A 20,355-nucleotide genomic window follows, 5' to 3' on the forward strand; every position below is an offset into this window, starting at 1 on the left:
GGGGCCTCGGCCGCACAGGGCGGGGCCAGGCATGGGCGCCAGTTACGTCACGCTGCGACCGACCTACCAGCCCGCACGCACTCCGCGCCGCGCGCCTGTGGCCCCGCCCAGCTGTTTCGAAGCGCCACCCAACCTGACGAGTGACTGAAAGATGCAATACTCTCCCGAGCCTCCAGGCCCAGTAGCGGCGGCTTTGTGGTCTGAGTTCTTGAAAGTGGAGCTGCCATTCAAGTCATTTAGGGCTGGATCTCGGAGAACGTCCCAGATAATCTCGAGACGGGCAGGGCGCTGAGGTCCCCCTGCACATTGACATTACATCACGGAATCCCCTAAGCTCTACTCCCATTTTGCAAATGGGGAATCTGGAGTCCCCAGAGGTGAAAGGACTTCTGTTAAGTCACACGACCAAGTGTGCCATTAGAGAGTTCTAACTCCCCCCAGAGCCCTGCTTGTGATATTGTGCTGTCATTCTGCAAGATGGTACCATTGCGGGAAACTTGGTGAAGGGTACATGGGCTCTCTTTGTATTATTTCTCACAACTGCATGTGAATTTACAATTCCCTCAAAATAAGTTTAATTTTAAGAAGTGTGATACAGAACTATAGATGCAATATGATTGCTTTACATAGTATTTTTATACATGCATACACAAAATATTTACAATTATTGGTTTTAGATAGTTGTATTGGATTTTAGTCACTTACTACTATACACATTTTACTTAGGTGCATTTGTATCACTGCTTAAAAAATATCAAATCAATATTTAATAAGAGAAACTTACCAGTAATCAGGCGCTGCAGTGATGTATTTTCTGGCTACAACTTTACAGTATAGTTGACACTATTCAAGATGGGAGGGGCACTGTACATTTTACTTAGAATATACCTTGTCCTTGTTTGGCTCAGTGGATTGAGCGTCGGCCTGCGAGCTAGGTGTCGCTGGTTCGATCTTCCAGTCAGGGCACATCAGAGAAGGAAAACTCTGATTCCAAAAAACCTCCGCTGCCTTGCGGCATACCTCTTCAGGGGAAAGGCTAAGGGAGTAAACCCCGACAGAAAATCCGGAGCCGGAGTCCCTAAGGCGGTTTGACGTTGTAGTCAACACCGGCAACTCCTGCGGCGCACCTGAAGCCAAGCTGTATTGACTCCGTCTTTCCCTTGGATCCTTCAGCTGCGAAGAGAGGGGGGGTCTGCTGCATGGGCAACAGCAGACCCTCCATATCAACCTGCCCAGGCTCTGTAGCTTCAGCTTCACTGGAGAGGACACTCCAGCGTCATCGCAAGATGTCGATTCAACACGGGAGGAGACAGATACCGTGTCACTCCCGAGTCGGACTGCACAGCCATTCTCGGCGGTGCAGATAGACTCTTAAGAAGCTACACCATCGTCTCTCGAGACAGACGGCTGCCAACGGATTGGATTTTATGGGTGATTTCTGACTTTGTCTTTATACTTTTTAATATTTTTCAAATTTCATACTATGAACACAATTATTTTATAAATATGATGAATATCTTTAAACATAGCATGTTCACTTGTCATAACAACCGTATCTTAGTGCCAACTCATGCAAAGATTTTATCAATCCTAAAACTTTTAAATATGGACTACTGCTAAAGTAGGAATTCCCAATCCTGAGCTTATACAATTCCGTTTTTTTGAACCAAATACAGGATCTCACACCTGAGCTCTAATTATCAAGTTGCATCATTTCTCTGACTCCCAGCTTCTTTGTGGCCAACATAGAGCCCTCCGGTCAGAAGAAACCTGCTCCCTCCAGCCGTTACAGTCCCCGGGCCTCATGCTGGTATCAACACCTGCTGGGAACCTTGGTCTGCCTGTTTAGAAATCATAGGTCCCAAAGACTGAAAGTGAACCACCTCCCCTCGGAACATTGTGACCATATCCCTTGAGGAGTAGTTCAGGTTAGAGTCAGCAAAGTCCCCACTTGCACAAAACAGAAAATCACCAAGAATAGAATTGGACTTCCAGCAATAGGAATCCATCGGTTTATGAGTCCATAAAATCATTCACTTTCACTGCTGGGACAGTTCAAACCTCCTCGGTTAATAAGTCACATTGCTTTCACACAAACATCAAGTGGAGGACAGCACAGGGAATCCCATCTCTGTTGGCACACTTCCTAAAAAAGCAACTCTGCCCAGTGCACTCCTGCTTCCACCTTCTGCAACAGCTGGCCAAGCTTCTCTGTCTGTCTCTCTGTCTGTCTGTCTGTCTGTCTGTCTCTCTCTCTCTATATATATATATATATAAATATAAATATAAATATATAATTATTTTTATTTATTTGTAGGGAGAAGGGAAGGGAGGGAGAAAGGGGGAGAGAAACATCTCCCTCTAAACACATTTATCGGTTGCCTCTCCTACACGCCCTGACCGGGGACCCAACACGCAACCCAGGCATGTGCCCTGACTGGGAATCAAACTGGTGACCTTTCACTTTGCAGGATGATGCCCAACCAACTGAGTCACACTGGTCATACATATACATATATAATTATTCTGAATCTCTGGAGAACCCTAATACAACTTGCAAAAGGTTTTTTCACTTTCAAATAAATTCACTATTCCTTTATAGTTGTCTAATGTGAGGGATAGTGTACAGCGGTGGAGACTAATGAGGTAGATTTCCATGTACAAATATAAACGCACCCCTAACTCATACTACTGAGTGAAAACAGCAAGTTGCAGAGTGATACTCCTATGTCAATTTCTTTCCTCCAAAACTCACAGGGAAGATACCTGTAGAAATGTAAACATCTAGCAAGGGATCTGGAAGCATCCATACCAAACTAATAACAGTTGTTAATTTTATAAAGGTGAAGAGAAGACCAGGGCGGAGTCAAAATGTTTTCATTTTGCAAGGGGAATCTGTATTGTTTGGGAAATTAATATTAATTTCATAAAGAAAATTAATCAAGGAGTTGACCAATGATCTTATTTACAAGAACTGAACTCGCCTGACCCATGGTCAAGTTACTGTGGGGTGTGTGTAGGTACTTCAGAGTATGATCTATGCTACTGTGAGGAGGGTTCTTTAGGACAGGATCTGTGTTACTGTGGGGAGTATTTCAGAATAAGATCTATGTTATTTTGAGGGGGGTATTGCAGGACTGGATCTATGTTATTATGAGGTGGGTATTTCCGGGCAGGATCTATGCTCCTGAGAGAGAGAGGTCAGAGTCAGAAGGTGATGGTGTGTCTATGGATGCTACTGCGGAAAACTCTGATTATATCCAAAGCTGGTGAGAGGCCAGCAGGAGGTCACAAGGTCACCAGAAAGTCCATGAGCAGAGCCCTCTTGCCTACCAGTTGTGGGGGAGATTGACTGAAATAGACAAGATCTGCAATTTCAATAAAGAAATCAGACTGCCATAGGTAAAGAAGCCTCTTAGTAACATTACCCCACCATTGCATTTCTTTAGGTGCAGATCTGCTCCCCAGTGAGATGCATCCGGGGAGGCAGGTGTATGGGGTGTGGTGGTTGAGAGATGGGGTGGGGGGTGGTGACTAGGTGAAAGGCGGAGCAGGTCTGTTTCTGAACCTCCGTGTGTCCTCTCCATGCAAAGGTAAGGCTCTCCAAGACAGAGCTGCACAGATTCCCGAGTGCCTGTTCCAGTGAGGTCCCAGGAATGCTGTGATGGGGTTGGTGGTGGGAGGTGAGGAGCAGGGCCAGGGCAGAGAAACCAGGGAGTGGGGCAAGGGGGAAGAGCAATTCCTCAGGGGTCCTCAGAGACCCTGGGTCAAAGGCAGCCTGAGAGCCAGCACAGATAGAGCCTTGACCCAAGCAGAATTTTAAAGTGAAATCATCTTACATTTATCTTGAAAAGGAGAGGAGAACTGACTCTTACTCCATGCTTTCTATGGGACAATTTCTTTATACATAACACATTTAATTAATTAATCAATCAATCAATTAATTAATTAATTTTATTTAGGGAGGGAGAGAAAGGGGTTAGAGATAAGAGGAAACTCTTGGACCAACTCCAGAGCCGATAGGAGAAAAGAAAGTGGGAAAGGGGGAAAGGACGAAATGGGGAAAGGGGGTGAAGAGGGGATAAGGGGGGAAAGGGGGGAAGTGGAGACTCTCAGTCACCCACAAGGGCCTCTGGAAATCACCTCTCATTTAATTTAATGTTCCACCAAAATCCGAAGTTGAATGTCAGGAGTGCCAACCGCATGCCAGGTACCCTGTTTGCATGCTGGTTGGCTGGCTGAAACTGGAGCTCATTGGCAGGTGAGTGGAACCAGTTGGGTAACACCCATTTAGTTCTCTACGGGCACAGACGGGCCATGTGGGGATACTGAGGTGACAGAGGTATCACCTCCCTGTTCAACTCGGCCTCCACATGAAAAGGAGCCACCACCTAGCAAGGTGAAAAGGTCAGCCCACCACCTGCTCCTGACCCTTACCTCCTCTCACCTTGCCCCCTTGTGTCCTTCAAACCCTAGTTACAGTGTTTCTTCCAATGCTCGCACTCCTATTGGCCTGCCACAGCGCATCCCCATTGGCTGTGGGGAGTGGGGACATGCCGCGATTGGTCCGTGTCCATGCTGAAGTGCTAGGTCTGGTTTTTTTTTTTTTTTTTTTTTTTTTGTTGTTGTTTGGCAGGGGGCAGGAGCCGTGGTTCCCACTCTAGCTGGCGCAAGGCCAGTGATGACATCGCTGTCACCGCTGTCAGGGCTTCACGCGGCTTTCTGCGTGTCCGAGGAGAGGGGACGTCGTGTGCATAAGTGCCCATCCCTCAGAATGTGAGTATCGATAAAGGCTGAGGTTATTGCACCCACTCATCTCCAGAAAGGTGCACTTGGCCTTGTGGGTGTTTACTTGCATGCGAATTGAGTTAAGCTGGTGCGTCTAAACAGGTGAACATTTAGGTCTGGGGCTAGACTTCAATACAAACATTTATATATGTCATTTTGACTACCTACATATTTCTGAGAATGACTTTTTTTTTTTACATGATCTGATAGGTTTGCCTAGGATTTGAATGGATCACACTTGATTCAGTTTCTCTGAATCTTAAAAAAAAAACTTAGTCTAGGGAGTTAAAAAAAATGTCAGCTCTAAGTGAGTATTAAGTGGTGTTTTAATAGGAAGGTATCTGATAATGAAAGTATGCTTTGGTTTATAGACGAGAAGTAATACAACTATGGCATGCAGTAGGTATATACTACCTCTGTCCTGGGTTCTCTTGTTTCTCCCACCTTTAAGACACTCAAATCTGCTCTGTTTTCTGAATCAAAATAGGATACACATATGCAGTCGTAGCGAAAGAGCCACTCTTGGAATAAGGCCGAAAGGGGTCCTGCCCTCCCCTCCCCGATCCTAGACTGTGACGTCTGTGGCATTTGTCCAGGGCGATTCATCCCTTCACGCCAATCACAGGCGCGGACGGGACAGATTCAACTGTGTTATCGCAACAAAGAGCTCCGTCTGAAAAATAGCACCCTAAGCTGCTCTGTCTGAGAAATATCACCCTAAGCTCTAGTCAGGTCCACAGTGCAAGTCAATAAAGATAACCTTAAAAGAACGTTTTGAGGAGAATCAGCAAATCATTCGTAGTGGAGAGCGAGAGGCAGCATTTAGGAGCAGGATACTTAAAATTGCCTGGGGTCTAATCAAGCTCAAGAGCGAAAGGGTCTTCTCCCATCTTTCGTGTGCCCCACCCCCACCCCAGAGTCTCCCAGCTCCAGACCTGGAGCCTGGGGCGGGCGGGGTGAGGTGGAGGCCACAGCGGCCAGTTGCTGGGCAGGATGCTCTAGCGCCACTTTCTCCCCTAGCGGCGGCAGTGAAAGCTGCCCCCAGGGATAGCAAGTAATGGGAGGGTCTGCCCCCTATGGGACAAGCAGAGGGCTGCACCCAGTGACTAAGTATTTCGGGAGTGTGTTTGGGTAGGAGCCTAGGAGTTAACCCAACTTAATGGTATTGGCACTGGGAGAGCTCCAGATCTCTACAATCCAAAGGCCTTTGGTAACAGTATTTCTAGACTATTAGAGAATTCGAGATCCTGCGAGGGCCCTGGTATTTTTACTTCCTTTCATTGACTTAAATTCCCTGGTGTCCAGGCACCTTCATTTTTCTTTAATTTAAATTACTAAAGAGAACCTGAATCCTTAGGTTCAGAAGGTTCCCACGTTGCCTTAAGCAGTTCAAACCCTTCACTGTTTCACTTTGCTTCCTATGAAAGATTTGCTGGTGTCTGGAAATTGGAGACCAAAAAGGTGTGGCCTCTGATGTAACCCAGCCCTCAGACTGGATGGGCCTCTGCAGATTCTGTGCTGTCCTCCCAATGCTGATGTTGTGACTCCTGGAAAAAAAAGTCACAGCAGTGTACAAGGATCAGTGCAGGCAACCACAGGGGCACCCACTTGCCACCTTCCTGTTGTGGTTCTGGGAAGCAAACCCCAGGAAAGTAGACACCCTGGTGAAGATCACAGTGTTGATGGGAGATTTGCCTTCTGACCTAAAAGGCGTTTTCAGATCCTACACTGCCTGATGGGGTTCACGACCTCTGGTTGATTACCCCCTAGGACTTAGTGGAAGTTTTCTTCCACCTCCTCTGCAGAGGAGATTCTGTTCCCAGCTGCTGCCAGGGGTGGTGATTTGAGAGAGGGGTTGCCACACGTAGGCTCAAACCATGAAAGTCTCAGAATGACCTGGGGTGCGTGTTGCCCATCAGCTGCCTGGGCCCACCCCAGTAGCTTCAGATCCAGTTTTCAAAGCAAGGCCCGGGCATGTCTCCCCAAGTAACCGACATACATCAGAACTGGCCAAGATCATGCATTGTTTGTGTGCAGCAGGACTGAGCTCAGGGGAGAGTGGACCCAGCGAAGACCTCCCATTCTAGTTCACTCAAAACCCTAGCACTGAACCCCTACGGGGGTCCAGAGGTGATGAAGACACGGCCTCTCTGTTCGAAGAGCTGGCAGAGCCGTGGTGGGGTGAGTGCCTGATGGAGGGGTCCATGCATCAGGTAAAAGACACTGGTCCTTGTCTCTTATTAAAACTGTGAGGTATCAGTCCCAGAATCGCCTGTCCTAGAGAAGGGCTCCCGGTCCATAAATTCAGATGTAACAAAGGATGACGTGACGATCACCTTCAGAACTCACTAGAAGTGGGACAAGCCAAACCCACTCCTCCGTCATAAAGTGACTTTTGGCTTTCATAGGTAGAAGAGTATACTCTCTTCTTTTTGAAGAGCATCTAAAGAGTGCATCTTGATGGATTTTTTTTTTTTTTTCATATCTGTACACCAGTGTTACCACTACCCGAATCACAGTGGGATGCATTCTGGTGGTAGGAAATGACTCGATGGGTGGGTCACATACCCGTTCAGCTTTTAACAGAATGTAAAGAATAAGAACTCAGGGTACAGTTGGCTCTCCTTGGCCACAGCAGTCAATTAACAAGTATCTGGTGAGTACCTGCAATGTTCTGGAAACTTCCTGGAGGTAAAGCAGCAGTGCCCTTCACAAGTAAGTCGCATAGGAGCGGGCTTGTGGTTTTAGGAGTTGCACTTAAATAACAAATTTTGTATCATGTCTTGTTCATGACATAGCTATTACTGATTCTATTCACTGGTTGGGATCCTTTACTTTCTTCCTGCTTTGATCTGTCTTCTTTTTTCTTTCACATTGTATCATTATTATTTAGGGTCCCCCCAAAAGCATAATATTGCATTGCAGATTTTAATGGCCACCTCTGGAGAAGGCAGTGAGCCCTGGGGCCAAGCAATGCCTCGGCTCCAGGCTCAGGGGCAGGAGCTCAAGCCTCAGTTGGCCCGCAGACGCCTGTCCCAGGCCCGCCGCCGAGCTGCCCTGAAAAGGCTCTTCAGTAAACTCAAGAAAATCGTTTACCACCAGTCTGAGACCACAGCTTCAAAGGTATGAGGTCCTGAGCGTGGGGAGGAAAAGTTTCTGCATGTGGAGGGACTGCGGAGCGGGGTGAGGACTGGTCTGGAGATGCCACTGCCTGCACCCCTACCCCTGAGGGATGCCACTGCCTGCACCCCTACCCCTGAGGGATGCCACTGCCTGCACCCCTACCCCTGAGGGATGCCACTGCCTGCACCCCTACCCCTGAGGGATGCCACTGCCTGCACCCCTACCCCTGAGGGATGCCACTGCCTGCACCCCTACCCCTGAGGGATGCCACTGCCTGCACCCCTACCCCACAGACATGCATGCCTGATGAGTGTGTGTTGCTTCAGGCAGGTATCAGCCGTCAGCAAAAACAAACAGCGCTTAGCAGTTCTTGTTTGTGAATAACCTTGCAGTTAGCATTTTGCCTTTGGTAATATTACAGGAAGGAAGGGGAAGGGGGAGAGGGAGGCAAGGAGGAAGGAATGCTTGTGATTCTGTCCTGCAGAACAGGAAATTCCGAGTGCAGGTTGACAGAACATTTACGTTTTCAGATCAACTGGAATGTGTGCATTTAGCAAATAAAAAATATTGTTAGGAAAGCACATTTTATAGTAACCAGGCAGTTGCACATTGTGAGCAGTGAGCAGAAGTTAGTTGGGAGCCTTGTGACAGCCTGGGGCTGATACTCATTCAGACCTCCTCTGAGTCACCATTTATTTGCCTTCAAGCAGCATGTGTATGTAGTTGTTTGCCTTTTTTGCAGCCCTAGTAGTTTGCTGAATGCAGCTTAATTGTTTCGGAATACTTTCAGTGAGAAACATTTCCAGAATACAAATTAAACTTCATGCTTTCTGCTCATCAGAACAAACGTCCTACCCTTTATATTGGCAATGGTGAAGGGCTATAACTTTGTATCTGAGGGAGCTAGGCCTGAGACCCGGGAAGGGGCTCCTGGGTCCACACAACCAGTCTGTAGTGGGAGGTCAACCTCTCAACGTTGTCTGTCTCTGTCCTCAGTGGCAGATTTTGAATAAGGCGAAGAATCATATTCAGGAACAGGAACAAAACTTGGATCATCTGCTGAAGGTTAAAGGTAACAGGTCCCACCCACCGCCCCCATTGCCCTCCCAGGGAAAGAAAGGTTGGTTGGTTTTTCTATTGAAAACAGAGACATTGGGTTAAGCCAAGCGAATGAATATTTACGGAGTGCCTACTGTGTGCCAGGCACTGTGCTTGGGCCAGGGGTACAATGAGATTCACGGCCTGGCCTCAGAGGTCATTGGCCTGCGTGAGCGTGATGAGATCCGATTGGGGTGCAGTTGAAGTTACCTGATCTCATCTTGAGACGCCGGGCAAGGAGTGGGCCGGTGTTTGTCAGAACCTGGCTCCTTTCCTTGGCACTCAGTTTGGGAGAGAGGGCTGCTGGGGACTTGACTTTAATGAGCTGGTGGCACCTGAACTCTGAAAGGGGTGTTTTGGATGTCTTGACTGAGACCGGCCAGTCCAAAAAGCCTTTCCCCTTCACATCTGGAAGGTGGAGTGAAACAGGGCTCTTGACTCCCTAACATTGATTGACTCCCTAACACTGAACCCTGGGTAGGCTCGGGGACCGCCCATGCTCCCCCTGGACCAAAAAGCAGGAGAGACCGGGCAAAGCCTGGCTTTCCCCTTGGTGATTGAATACTTTTCCTTCAACTCCCCAACAGAATCCTTCAACCTGGAGGATGGGAATGCAAACAGCTTAGAGGAGGTCAAGGAACAATATGCCAGCATGTTCTTCAGAAATCATAGGTAAGACCCCCAAGTACCAGGAGTACCGGCGCCTGCTGGTGTCTTACGGTTCTGCTATCACAGAAGCCCGCTTTGCCTCCAGAACACAGAACAGCGGAAGAGGTGCTGCTCACCTAGTTAGAACCCTCCCGTGCTGGAGAGAATTCTTTTCTATTTTAATCTGATAACACGCATGACTTTTTTTTTTCTTCTGATGCTAAAAGTCCACGCTTATTACAGAAAGAGGAAGCGGTGGGCTCACGCGAAACCCCTGGGGATGCTTAAATGTGCCACTTCACTGCTGAATCTCAGGGCGTCTGGTCAGTATGAAGGTAGAGAAGAAAGTGGTATCAGTGATTGTGAGCAACTGAGCTTCATAAATTCTGACACTAGCGATGATGAGTTCTTGGGGTTCCCAGAAAACTAGAAGAGCACTTGAACCTTAAAGTCTCTCCTCATTTGTTAATGACAGTGATGATGGTTCTTACCTGCTGTTGACTGTTGTTCACTTTACATGGTTGAAATATTATTCTGTTATATTTTATTAAATATTTTAGTATACTGTTTGGTTCAGAATATTATTTTTCTTGTTTTCCACCTCTAAACCTAGGTGTGTCTTATGGTCAGGTGCATCTTATAGTGCGAAAACTATGGTAATTAAATTACAAGTGAGCTTCAGTGCCTTTGTTCAAGATCACTTGTATTTCCGTTCCTGGGAACTTTCTGTATCTGTTCTTGGCCCATTTTCCCGTTGGACTGGTAGTCTTTTTATTATGTAATTGTAGAAGCTCTTTATGTATCTGAGAAATTAGTATATGACTTTAAAACAATTTTTCCTTCGTCATTTACTATTTTGCTTTTGGAGGTTTTTTTTTGTTTGTTTGTTTGACCATGCAAAAATGAAGTCTGATCTGTCGCTCTGGGATGGTGCCTGAGTTTGGGGGCATACTTAGGCTTCCTCAGCTCTGAAATTTAAAAAAAGAGTCTCCTCCTATGTTCTCTACTGGCTCACTTGCTTTTTAACTCAACACGATACCGTGGGGATTATTCCTATCAGTATGAAGACACCCTGGGTACAAGTTCTGAATTTCCAAATGATGTCATGTTATTCCATTCTCTAGTTCCATTCTTTTAAATGCCTCTGAAAAACAGAACTTGAAAATTTTGGCGAAGTCCAACTTATTTATTTTTTTCTTCTATATATTGAGTTTTGGGTTTACATCTAAGTATTTCGTGGGGTTTTTTTTTTGTGTGCTGTTATAAGCAGTACTTTTTAAAATTTCAACTTTCAACTGTTCTGAGAGTACATAGGAATACTATTGATTTTTTGTTTATCATCCTTGTATTCTGCAACCTTGCTAAACCCCTTTCTTAGTTATGGTCATGTGTCCCTAAGTTCTTTAGGATTGCCTAAATATACAATCATTGCAAATAAAGACAATTTTATTTCTTCCTTTCCAGTCTGTATATCTTTTTGTCTTCTTTTGTTCACTGTATTGATCTGGCTAGAATCTCCAGTGTGCTTCTGAGCAGAAGTGGTAAGAGTGGATAGCCTTGTCTTGTTCCTGATGTTAGAGAAGAAACATTTGATTCTTTACCATTAAGTATGATGTTAGCTGGAGCTCTTTGATAGATGGTCTTATCAAGTTGAAGAAGTTCCTTTTTATTCCTAGTTTGCTGAGAGTTTTAATCATGAATAGACATTGAAGTTTGCCAAGTGCTTTTCCTGCATCTACTGAGATTGTAAAAAATCATAATATTTGAAAATCAAATATTGGCAAGATTTTTAGTCTGTTGATATGGTGAGTTACATTGATTAATTTTCAAAGACTGAAACAACCATTTTGCATTCATGGAATAAAACCCACTTGGCCATGATATATTAACACACACATGCATATACATGTGTGTGTTAATATATCATATATATATATATATGTATGTATATATAAAATTTGCTAAGTTTGTGTTAGGAGTTCTGGTGTCAATGTTCATGAAGGACACTAATCTATAGTTATCTTGTTTCTGTTCTTTCCCCAGCCTGTTCCCAAATAAGGTTCATCCAAAAGACTTTGCGCACACATGCCCACTTGAGGCAATCTGGAATGATGTCAAGAAGGAAGATGAGGAGGAGAAAGCAGAGAAAGAGGAGGAAGACCAAGAAGAGGAGGAAGAGGAGGAGGAGAAGGAGGAAAACGTGGATCCCTTACTCTCCCCAGTCACTTTGTCACCAGACCTCATGGAATTTGAACGGTGTGGACAGCTGAGAGGTGGCTTCGTGCACAGCTGGAGCTCCCGCCGGGAAGGGATCGAGGCTCCAACTGGCATATGCTGCCAGCCCTGAGTCATGGCAGCTCCAGAATTCCCATACAAACAGGGCTTGAGGATGGGGTTGGCAGAAAAGCTAAAGAAATTGTCTTGAAGCTACATTTACATAGCACATACTTGCATTTCCTTAGACTGGGTGTTTATTTGAAGTGCCTTTTGGCGGGGGGCTGATGGAGATTATAAGGGCTAAAGCCCTCTCCACAGACATACCCCATGAAGTATGTTTTGGGCAGCTTGACAGTAAGATGGCTCAGACTCCCACTGCTACCCACTGCCCCTCCACAGACTCAAGACCCTGGACACCCTCACTGGCTTTGGGGGCATTGGTTGGCTCAATAGGTGGAGGCTCCATCCATAGCCGAGCTTGACTTTCAGGCCTCAAATTAAAGTGGGTGTCACATCACATCTGCACATTCATGGGGTTGGAATTTTAAGCAGTTTTCCTGTTGGGTGACAGCTGAGCCAGCCACACCTCTTATCTCTGCATAAGGCAGAGAGTTCTCCACGGGGTACTGGGAGGACATGAGGAAGGACCCTGAGCAGAAATCTGTCACCCATGGCCCTCAAGATGGCTTCTGCTCTCTGAGGCTCAGGGGCCTGCAGAGACTAGCAATGCTAAGCCCCTGGTACAGCACAGAGAGGTGGTCAGGCCCGTGTGCTGTGGGCCAGCTCACCCACAGACTCCTGAGGGGATGGCTTGGGGAGGGCCCTGGGGTCTCGAGGTGCAGGCTTGGGAGATGGTGTCGTTTCTGTTCCAGGTATCTCAACTTTTACAACCAGACAATGGACCTTCTGACCAGGAATGGGGTCATCTCCTCGCAGGAGGTGACACTCCCCATAGTCTCTGCAGCCATCTCCCACCTGTGGCAGAACCTCTCTGAGGAGAAGAGGGCCAGACTTCTGGAGGCAGTGGTGCAGAAGCACAGCAACCTCCTGGGCCTCCAAAAGACTGACCAAGAGCCAACCTGTGTGGAGGGCAGCCTGAAGGACAGCGGCATCGACAGCAAAGGGGCCAGCTGCTCACCCCTTTCCAACCCGGAGGAGGTGAGCCAACGCTGGGGGGTTGTGGGGAGGGGTGTTTCCCAGGTCAGAAGATGCCAGGGATCTGCTCGGGGTCACTTAACAAGTTTGAGGGGCTCTGGATCCTGGCTCACTGGCCAGTTTCTGATTTTGCTGACATCGCCACAACCACAGACCAGTAGTTCTTATTATAGGAGAGAAGTCTTAGCAATTTGTATCAACTGCCAGTTACTGGCTCATTAAACCAAGAACCCAGGGAGGTTCCGTGGCAAGACAGGGTTCTGGTAGGTGTCTCAGTGATGTCACCAGAGATTTGGTTCTTCTCTGTTCTGCTCCATCTTAAGGCTGGTTTCTCACCTTTTCTCCCGCCCCCTCTTCCCACACTCCCCCCATTCCTGCAGTGTGACTGTGCAATGGCAGCTGGTAGCAACCAAGCTGTCATTCCCCATCCCCTGTATCAGGTGTGAGAAAGGTGTCCTGTGGGTTTTTCTCAAGGGCCAAGGAAGAACTTTTCCAGAAATTCCCATCAAGCCTCTCCTCTTCTCTCATTGGCCAGATTTGGCCAGATTGACAGGTGACTGAGCCAATGACCTGCATAATCAAGATAAGATTACATTTGGACCAATCAGGCCCAGACCTTGAGAGGAGGTCAGTTCTCATCCCAAAGAGCATGGCTGCCACTCAGTGAAGTTGGTTTGGGCCAACCCAGGGCTGGGTGACCGTTATGCCCAAGGTAGGGACGGAGCCACTGTTACTGTGGCTTCTAAGTGAGTTGAGGGAAACCTCTGTAGCTCCTGGTCCATCAGGAGAGGCTCTGCTAGGTAACAGCTGTGTTCAGGGCCAGGACCTGGAGTCAGGGTCAGGTGTACCCAGGAGGCACCTGGACATTACCTTTTTAGTTCTGAGAAGTGTGTCCATAGTGTGCTGAATGCTCCAGAAGGGCCGTGGAGCGTGGTTGTGCCCCCTGACCCTGGCTGGCCTGTGACTCCTGGTGAGGACAGTGTGTGGGGTGCAGCTACTGTGGGCAGATTGGTTGAGGGCAGGAATTTAGGTCCTGAGTCCCTGCCTCTGTCCCATGAGGAGGGGGACACCAGACGATAAGCTTCTGGGCTGATGGACACGGAAGCTCAGTGACCCCTGTCCAGATTCTGTTTGAGATGAGCAGAGGGATGTTTTTTAAAAAGGACATCAGAAAATGTCCAGAAAACCAGGAGGGAGCCACCCACATGGCCAGAGGCCCAAGGGATTCAGTTCAGGAGAAGCCACTTGTCAGATGACTGGAAGGACAGACACAACACAGGACCAGAGACTCACTCTCCTCCCTGGGGGCTTCTCGTGTGACCGGGTGCCAGACAGAACACAGCACGCCAGTGAAACTCGTAACATGAGAGTGTCCTGTGTAATCGTTTGTCTGACATTCCAATTTAACTAAGCATCCTGTATGTTTATGTGCTAAATCTAGCAATCCGAGTGTATATCACATTCCTGTGGCATATTTTGTAATCTTCAACAAATTAGGGAAAAGCAGGACCAAAAACTGTCTAGCTAGCAAGATTCCCAAACTGGAACTATATGATGTAGTACTCCTAGGGAAAGCACGAAGGGAAATAAATCAATATATCAAGAATGGCCCTCTCCCAGAGGGATTGTTTCTCAGTGAGTTTTGCTTTTTCTATCTGTTCCATTTTCCCAACATTTTCATGATAAACATGTATTTCTTTTATAAGCCAGATAATATTCAATAACTGCTAACATGTTTGAGCCATTACCATGGGCCTGGTGCCTCACACGTCTCATTTAATCCTTGCAGCAACCCTGTAAGTGGGCACTGGTCGTGATTCCCATTTACAGGGGAGGATGTGAGCGATGAAGGCACTTGTCTGAGGTCACACAGGTTCACTGTGGCAGGACGGGCTGTCAGCTCCTCTGCAGCCTAACTCCGGAGCCCCCGTGGCAGGAAACTGTGCGATTGTCAATCTTGAGGGGAAGACGGACCCTTCTCCCGGTCAACTGAGGCTCAGCTCTGGCTGCTGCACCTCACGCCAGAGCTCTGTCATCTTTAGCAAGAGGAAAACACAGTCCCCAGCACTTCCCTCTGGGGTTGGCAGTTTGTTCTGAGCGGGCAAGAGCTTCATGTTCACTCTATGGGAGGGTCACCAAGCAGAGACCCTGGGATCGAGCTCAGCTTTAACAGGCATGGCCTTCAGGGCTGACGGGTAAAGAGAGATCAGCTTTCCTACTCATCTGTCCCACAGCAGCCCAGGGCAAAGGTCAAACTGCAGATTCATTTCTGACGCGCAAAGTTCCGTGCTTTCTTTCAGCTCCTGTTTGACGATGCTTTCGACGTGGCGTATTTCCTGGACCAAACTGAGGAACCAAGCACACCCAGCTCCAGGTGAGAATGGGGTGTGAGATGGGGAGAGTATGTGTGTGCATGTGTGTGCATATGTATACATGTGTGAGTGTATGTGTGTGCATGTGTGAGTGTATGTGTGTATCCGTGCTGCAATGTTTGGGAACCTTGCCCCTGCAGCCCTCAGTGAGGTGCATGATTCAGTGGAAGTTCTTGGAGATCCGCTTTTTCCTGGGTTGGTATTGTCTGGGGTTCTCCAGAGCAGAACATTCTTCCCTCCTGGCCCAGGGCTGAGACACCACGGGTTATCAACTCCAGCTTGTTCACATTGCGCTATTTGCCCAGGGGGAGGAGGCTGTGGGCAGCTTACGGCATCAGCCTGGTCTGCGAGGTCTGGGGCACGATCTGGGCAGGGAGAGGTCTGCGGCACAGAGAATTTGGGCCAACCTGGAAACAGGCCCTGTGCCCGGAGCTTAGGAGAATCTCCGGGCTGTACAAGGTGGGAGCTGCTTGTCACCTGGTGTCAGCGAATATGAGAGGAGGGGAGGACGGGACGGCTGACCCCACGGGGTGAGAAGACACAATACAGGATCTGGGGAGATTTGTAACAAGCAGCAGCTGACTGAGTCTGCACCACTGGGGCATTTTCTCCGAGCGAGTTCAGGGCTGAAATTCCTTCGCTTCTCTGAAAAGCCTTGCAGAGACCTGTGCAGGTGTCGTGGCGAAAGGGAAGCCTGAGTGTCTGGTGTTCCTGCCTTGCGGGTGAGGGTGGCACTCGTGTCCTCCTGATCCCAACGGATATCTCCCTCCTCCCCCGAGGCCGTAAGGCCACAGCTGTCCCTGGTAACCTGGCCACAAATCAACATCTGTCCTTCCCCCCCAACCTGCCCCCCTCCCCCAGCCTAGACAGCCCTGTCCCAAATGTGCACAGTGATTTTATGGGGCAACCCAGGCTCTCCGCTGCTCTGTGTGGAGCTGGACTTTGCTGGGACTGGCTGGAGGCAGGTCTTCCGAGCTGAGCTCGGGCTCTGAAGGCAGCTGGACGAGAAGTTGCCCAGGTGCCCCTGACAAGCAGCATCTGGAACTTCTCACCCGGCTGGTGGAACAAAAAAAGCAACCTATTAAAAGAATCTTTTTTTCTCCTTTCCCTAGAAAAGGCAGGTCTGCTGCCAGAGGGTCCCTAGCTGGCGGGGGGACCTCCTTCCAGGGGGATGTGAGGTCAGAACGCCAGCTGTCACAGTGTGACTCGGCTTCTTCACTCTGTGGTTCCTGGTTGTCCACCTTCTCTCCTTGTCCCAGGAAGGCAGAGGGAGAGGAGTCTGCAAAGCAGGACTTTCCTCTGCATCCGTGTTCCGTGCGGGACCCACTGGGTGGAGGTGTCTGAAGGGAATGAACTTCAGTGGGCGAGGTACCCACAGGCGGACCAGACCCTTGGGGCTTCACTGTAGAGGTTGACTCTCAGGGAGGGAGGACATCTTGCTCCCTCATTCCAGAGGTCATGGCTCAGGACACTAAACTAGGACACGAGAGCCAGTCTCCCTGTCGTTCCACTTGCCCAGTGGGTTCCACATGTGACATTGGCGCTGAGGTGACGCAGACCTTCCAAGAAGGGCTCCTGGGTATCTGAGGAGTCAGCTGGGTGTTTAAAAGCGCTTGGTTTACATCCCAATCCAAGTTTTTTAGGCTGTTCAAGCAGAGGTCAAAGAATAGGATTCTACACACTTGCTGTTTCTTATTCCTCTCTGTCGTCAGTTTCACGTTTGCCAACTGCAACCCAGAAAACCAAGAAGAGAAGTTTCAGCTCTATACGCAGATCATCGACTTCTGTAATGGCCTTTGCTGTGTTAACAATCAGCTGAAAGAGGTAGGACAGCCCTGGCCCGCTGGCTCATTTGATTGGAGTGTCATCCCATACACCAGAAGGTTGCAGGTTCAATCCCCGGTCAGGGCACATACCTAGGTTGTGGGTTTGATCACCATTCGGGGTGCATATGGAAGGCAATCCATTCACATTTCTCTTTCTCTAAAGTCAATAAATATATCCTCAGGTGAGGCTTAAAACAACAGGTAGGACAGAGCAGAGTGCAAGAAGACCTCCGCCTACCCCCTTAGGATCCAAAAAGGGCTCTTGAGGGGAGCCCTAGCTGTACCCCACCCGAATCACACCACAGGGGCCACTGGTGGGGGATATTCTTTCATTCTCTCTGGGCCGCTCTGTGGGTGGTCAACCTCAGTCTAATGCAACCTGTGGGATGGAAGATGTCCAGGGAAACTGAGGGGAGAGACAGAGGGAAGCTCCTCGGGGCAGACCTTGAAGTAGCCACCAGGCCCCAGGGCCTGGCTCTTCGAAGGCATTCCTAACTGGGGTGGGACTCCCAACACCTTCCCCAGAGGCTGGGCTGTCTCCTCCTCTTCTGACTCCCTGGGGTGATGTTTGCCATCAGCTTTGGAAGGATATTAATTTCTGCTTCCAAAAAGCTGGTTGTGCAGCATATAATGGTATAAGCAGCGAAGGCCCTGGTTCAGAGATACATTCTGGAAGCTTTTGGGGGGCAGGGTGGGGTTGATGCCTGAGCCATGAAGCTTCATAGCCACAGCTTTTCTCTACCAGTTTAGCAAAAAAAAAAAAAAAGGTTTATTTTAAAAGCTAAGCAGTATTAATGAAAATGTTTATCTAAAAATAATTAGGACAGCTTTTCAACAAGCTAAGGGATAATTTGGCCCCTTTCGCACTAAGCCTTCAAGAGAACGCATTAATGGGACAATCTCTGCTCTGTCTGATTCCTGTCTGCACACAGGGCAGAGAAGAAAGGACAAGCAGGGACTGAAGTATCTACATAAAGCAGAGGCTCTCGAACTTGAATCACCTTGACAGCGTCTCAGAAATGCAGATCTCTGGTGCCCCAACCCCCAAGGTTCTTATTCAGTGTTTTGAGATGGGGCCCCAGGAATCTGTATTTTGAACAAGTTGCCCTTGAGGTTCTGGTGCAGGAGGCCTGAGGCTTTCATAACTGCAGGTGTAAAGAGGGAAATTCCATTCTCTCCCCATCCACCTCCCCAGTCAGCTTTGTAGGAGGGGCCCGAATGTCACTTCATCAGCACTGTATCGGTTACCTAGGACGCTGTAACAAATCACCATGAACTTGGTGGTGTACAGCTCTCATGGTCGGGAAGACAGAAGGTCAAGTGAAGGTGTTGGCAGGGCCATGCTGTCGGAAAGCTGTAGGGAGGAACCCCACCTGGCCTTGTCCCAGCTTCCGGTGGCTCCCGCAGCCCTCAGCACTCTGTGACTGAAGCCCCGTCACTGTCAGTCACTGCCTCTTGTCTTCACAAGGTCTTCTGTGTCTCTCTGTCCCTCTCATCTTCTTATATGGACATCAGTCATTGGATTGAGGGCCACCCCAAACCTAGGGTGAGTTCATCTCAAGATCCTTAATGAATTATATCTGCAAAGACCCTATTTCCAAATAAGGTTCCAGGTGAACAAAGGAAATTGGGGGGGTCGGGGGGGGGACACAGACTATTTCTACACACTGCAGCACCCGGTTCCTGCAGACACCTCTGACAGCCTGTTGCTCTCACAAATCTGCAGCTTAAGAACACCTCAGACACCATTTTCAGGGGCTTAAGGAACTAGAACATTTTGAACGATGTTCGAGCACTTTGTGCGACAGAGACTTGAGTGTGTGGTTCCCTCCTGGACGCTTGGCCTCCTGGCACTCTCTACGCTCTGACTCCCACTTTTCTCAACATTTGCCATTGTCCTCATCCTAAACAGGGAGCCCTGGGCGATCTTCCTTTGACCACTGGGTCCCCTCTCAGATACACTGGCTCCCCTTGCACCCGCCCCCATCAGTAGACCATGGACAATGAGGACCATTCTCGAAAGCAGAGAAGGCTTCACCTGCAGCCTCACCCCCTAATCTGGCCATCACCCTTGGAACCATGTCCTACATTCATGAGATAGGTGGCTGGGGATGCTTCCCAGGGCCCAAAGGGATCAAATCCAGACCAGCGAGGCTAACAAACTACAAGGGTCATTTTCTGCTGGGGAGGGGAAAGTCAGGGAATGCAAAACCCCCTGAAACATACTTTTAGGGAGAGAAGTCCTGTGGATTCAGAGGGGTTGGCTGGGATCATTGTAAAGGGAATGAGAAATTCATGCTAAACAAATATAGTGCTGCTTCTTTAAAAAATTAACTCCTAATAGTTAACCCACATACATGGTTTAAAATGCAAGTTACCAAAAGATACACAAAGAAAACTTAGTCTCTGTCCTACCAGTACCCCTTGGTTACTACCCATTCCCTTCCCCAGAGGCAACTACCACTACCAGTTCTTTGAACAGCCATCCAATATTTATAAATTCTTTCAAACACAAATGGTAGTCTACTGTGCACACTGCTTTGTATCTTGCCCTTTTTAATTAGTGCACTCCACAGAGAGAGTGATCACATTCCTTTTTGGGAAACGGCTGCAAGGTGTCCCACTGGTGAGTGCGTCCCAGTGTAACTCACCATCCTCTATTGATGGGCATTGGAATCAAGCTTTAAGAATTTCTGAAGAAGCCAGTTCTGCGGTATCCAGGAAAAGCCTTTCTGGCAATCCCAGAGTGCAATGTCATGGGACCTTCCCCCCACTGCCCTTACTTCCTGGCTGGAAGCTGGAGATGAAGATGCATCTAAAGAGATGTGGGGTAGAGACTGAAGGAGCGGCGCACACCTGAGATGTGTGCCCATCTGCCTGGGCCAGGAAACAGTAAATAAAAAGTAATCCTCTTCTGCCCTGTGTGTTGCAGGAACCAGACCCTCCCACAGACGATGAGATGTTGATGCTGAAATGCTTGGAGACCTTTGACGATGAAGATCTGTAATGCAGAGCAGCTGGGAGGGAATGAATGAGGCACACAGTTTTCAAGTTTGAATGCCGGCAGTCAAGGTTGTATGTGCCTCAGCCTTCTGGGATATTTTTGGATGAACTATCCAAGAAGCGTT

General features: G+C 48.3%; 1 protein-coding gene across 1 annotated transcript; it reads left to right on the forward strand.

The window, feature by feature from the left end:
- Positions 1 to 7,719: 7,719 nt before the first annotated feature.
- STRA8 (stimulated by retinoic acid 8) lies at positions 7,720 to 20,355 on the forward strand. Its single transcript, XM_090287545.1, has 8 exons — positions 7,720 to 7,911; positions 8,908 to 8,983; positions 9,597 to 9,681; positions 11,701 to 11,913; positions 12,747 to 13,032; positions 15,330 to 15,403; positions 17,114 to 17,225; positions 20,160 to 20,355. The coding sequence occupies exons 1-8, from the start codon at positions 7,720 to 7,722 to the stop codon at positions 20,232 to 20,234; spliced, it is 1,113 nt and encodes a 370-aa protein (XP_090143671.1). The 3' UTR covers positions 20,235 to 20,355.

This window comes from Furipterus horrens, unplaced genomic scaffold (assembly GCF_987537825.1).
Source record: "Furipterus horrens unplaced genomic scaffold, mFurHor1.1.pri manual_scaffold_9, whole genome shotgun sequence".
NCBI lineage: Eukaryota > Metazoa > Chordata > Mammalia > Chiroptera > Furipteridae > Furipterus > Furipterus horrens.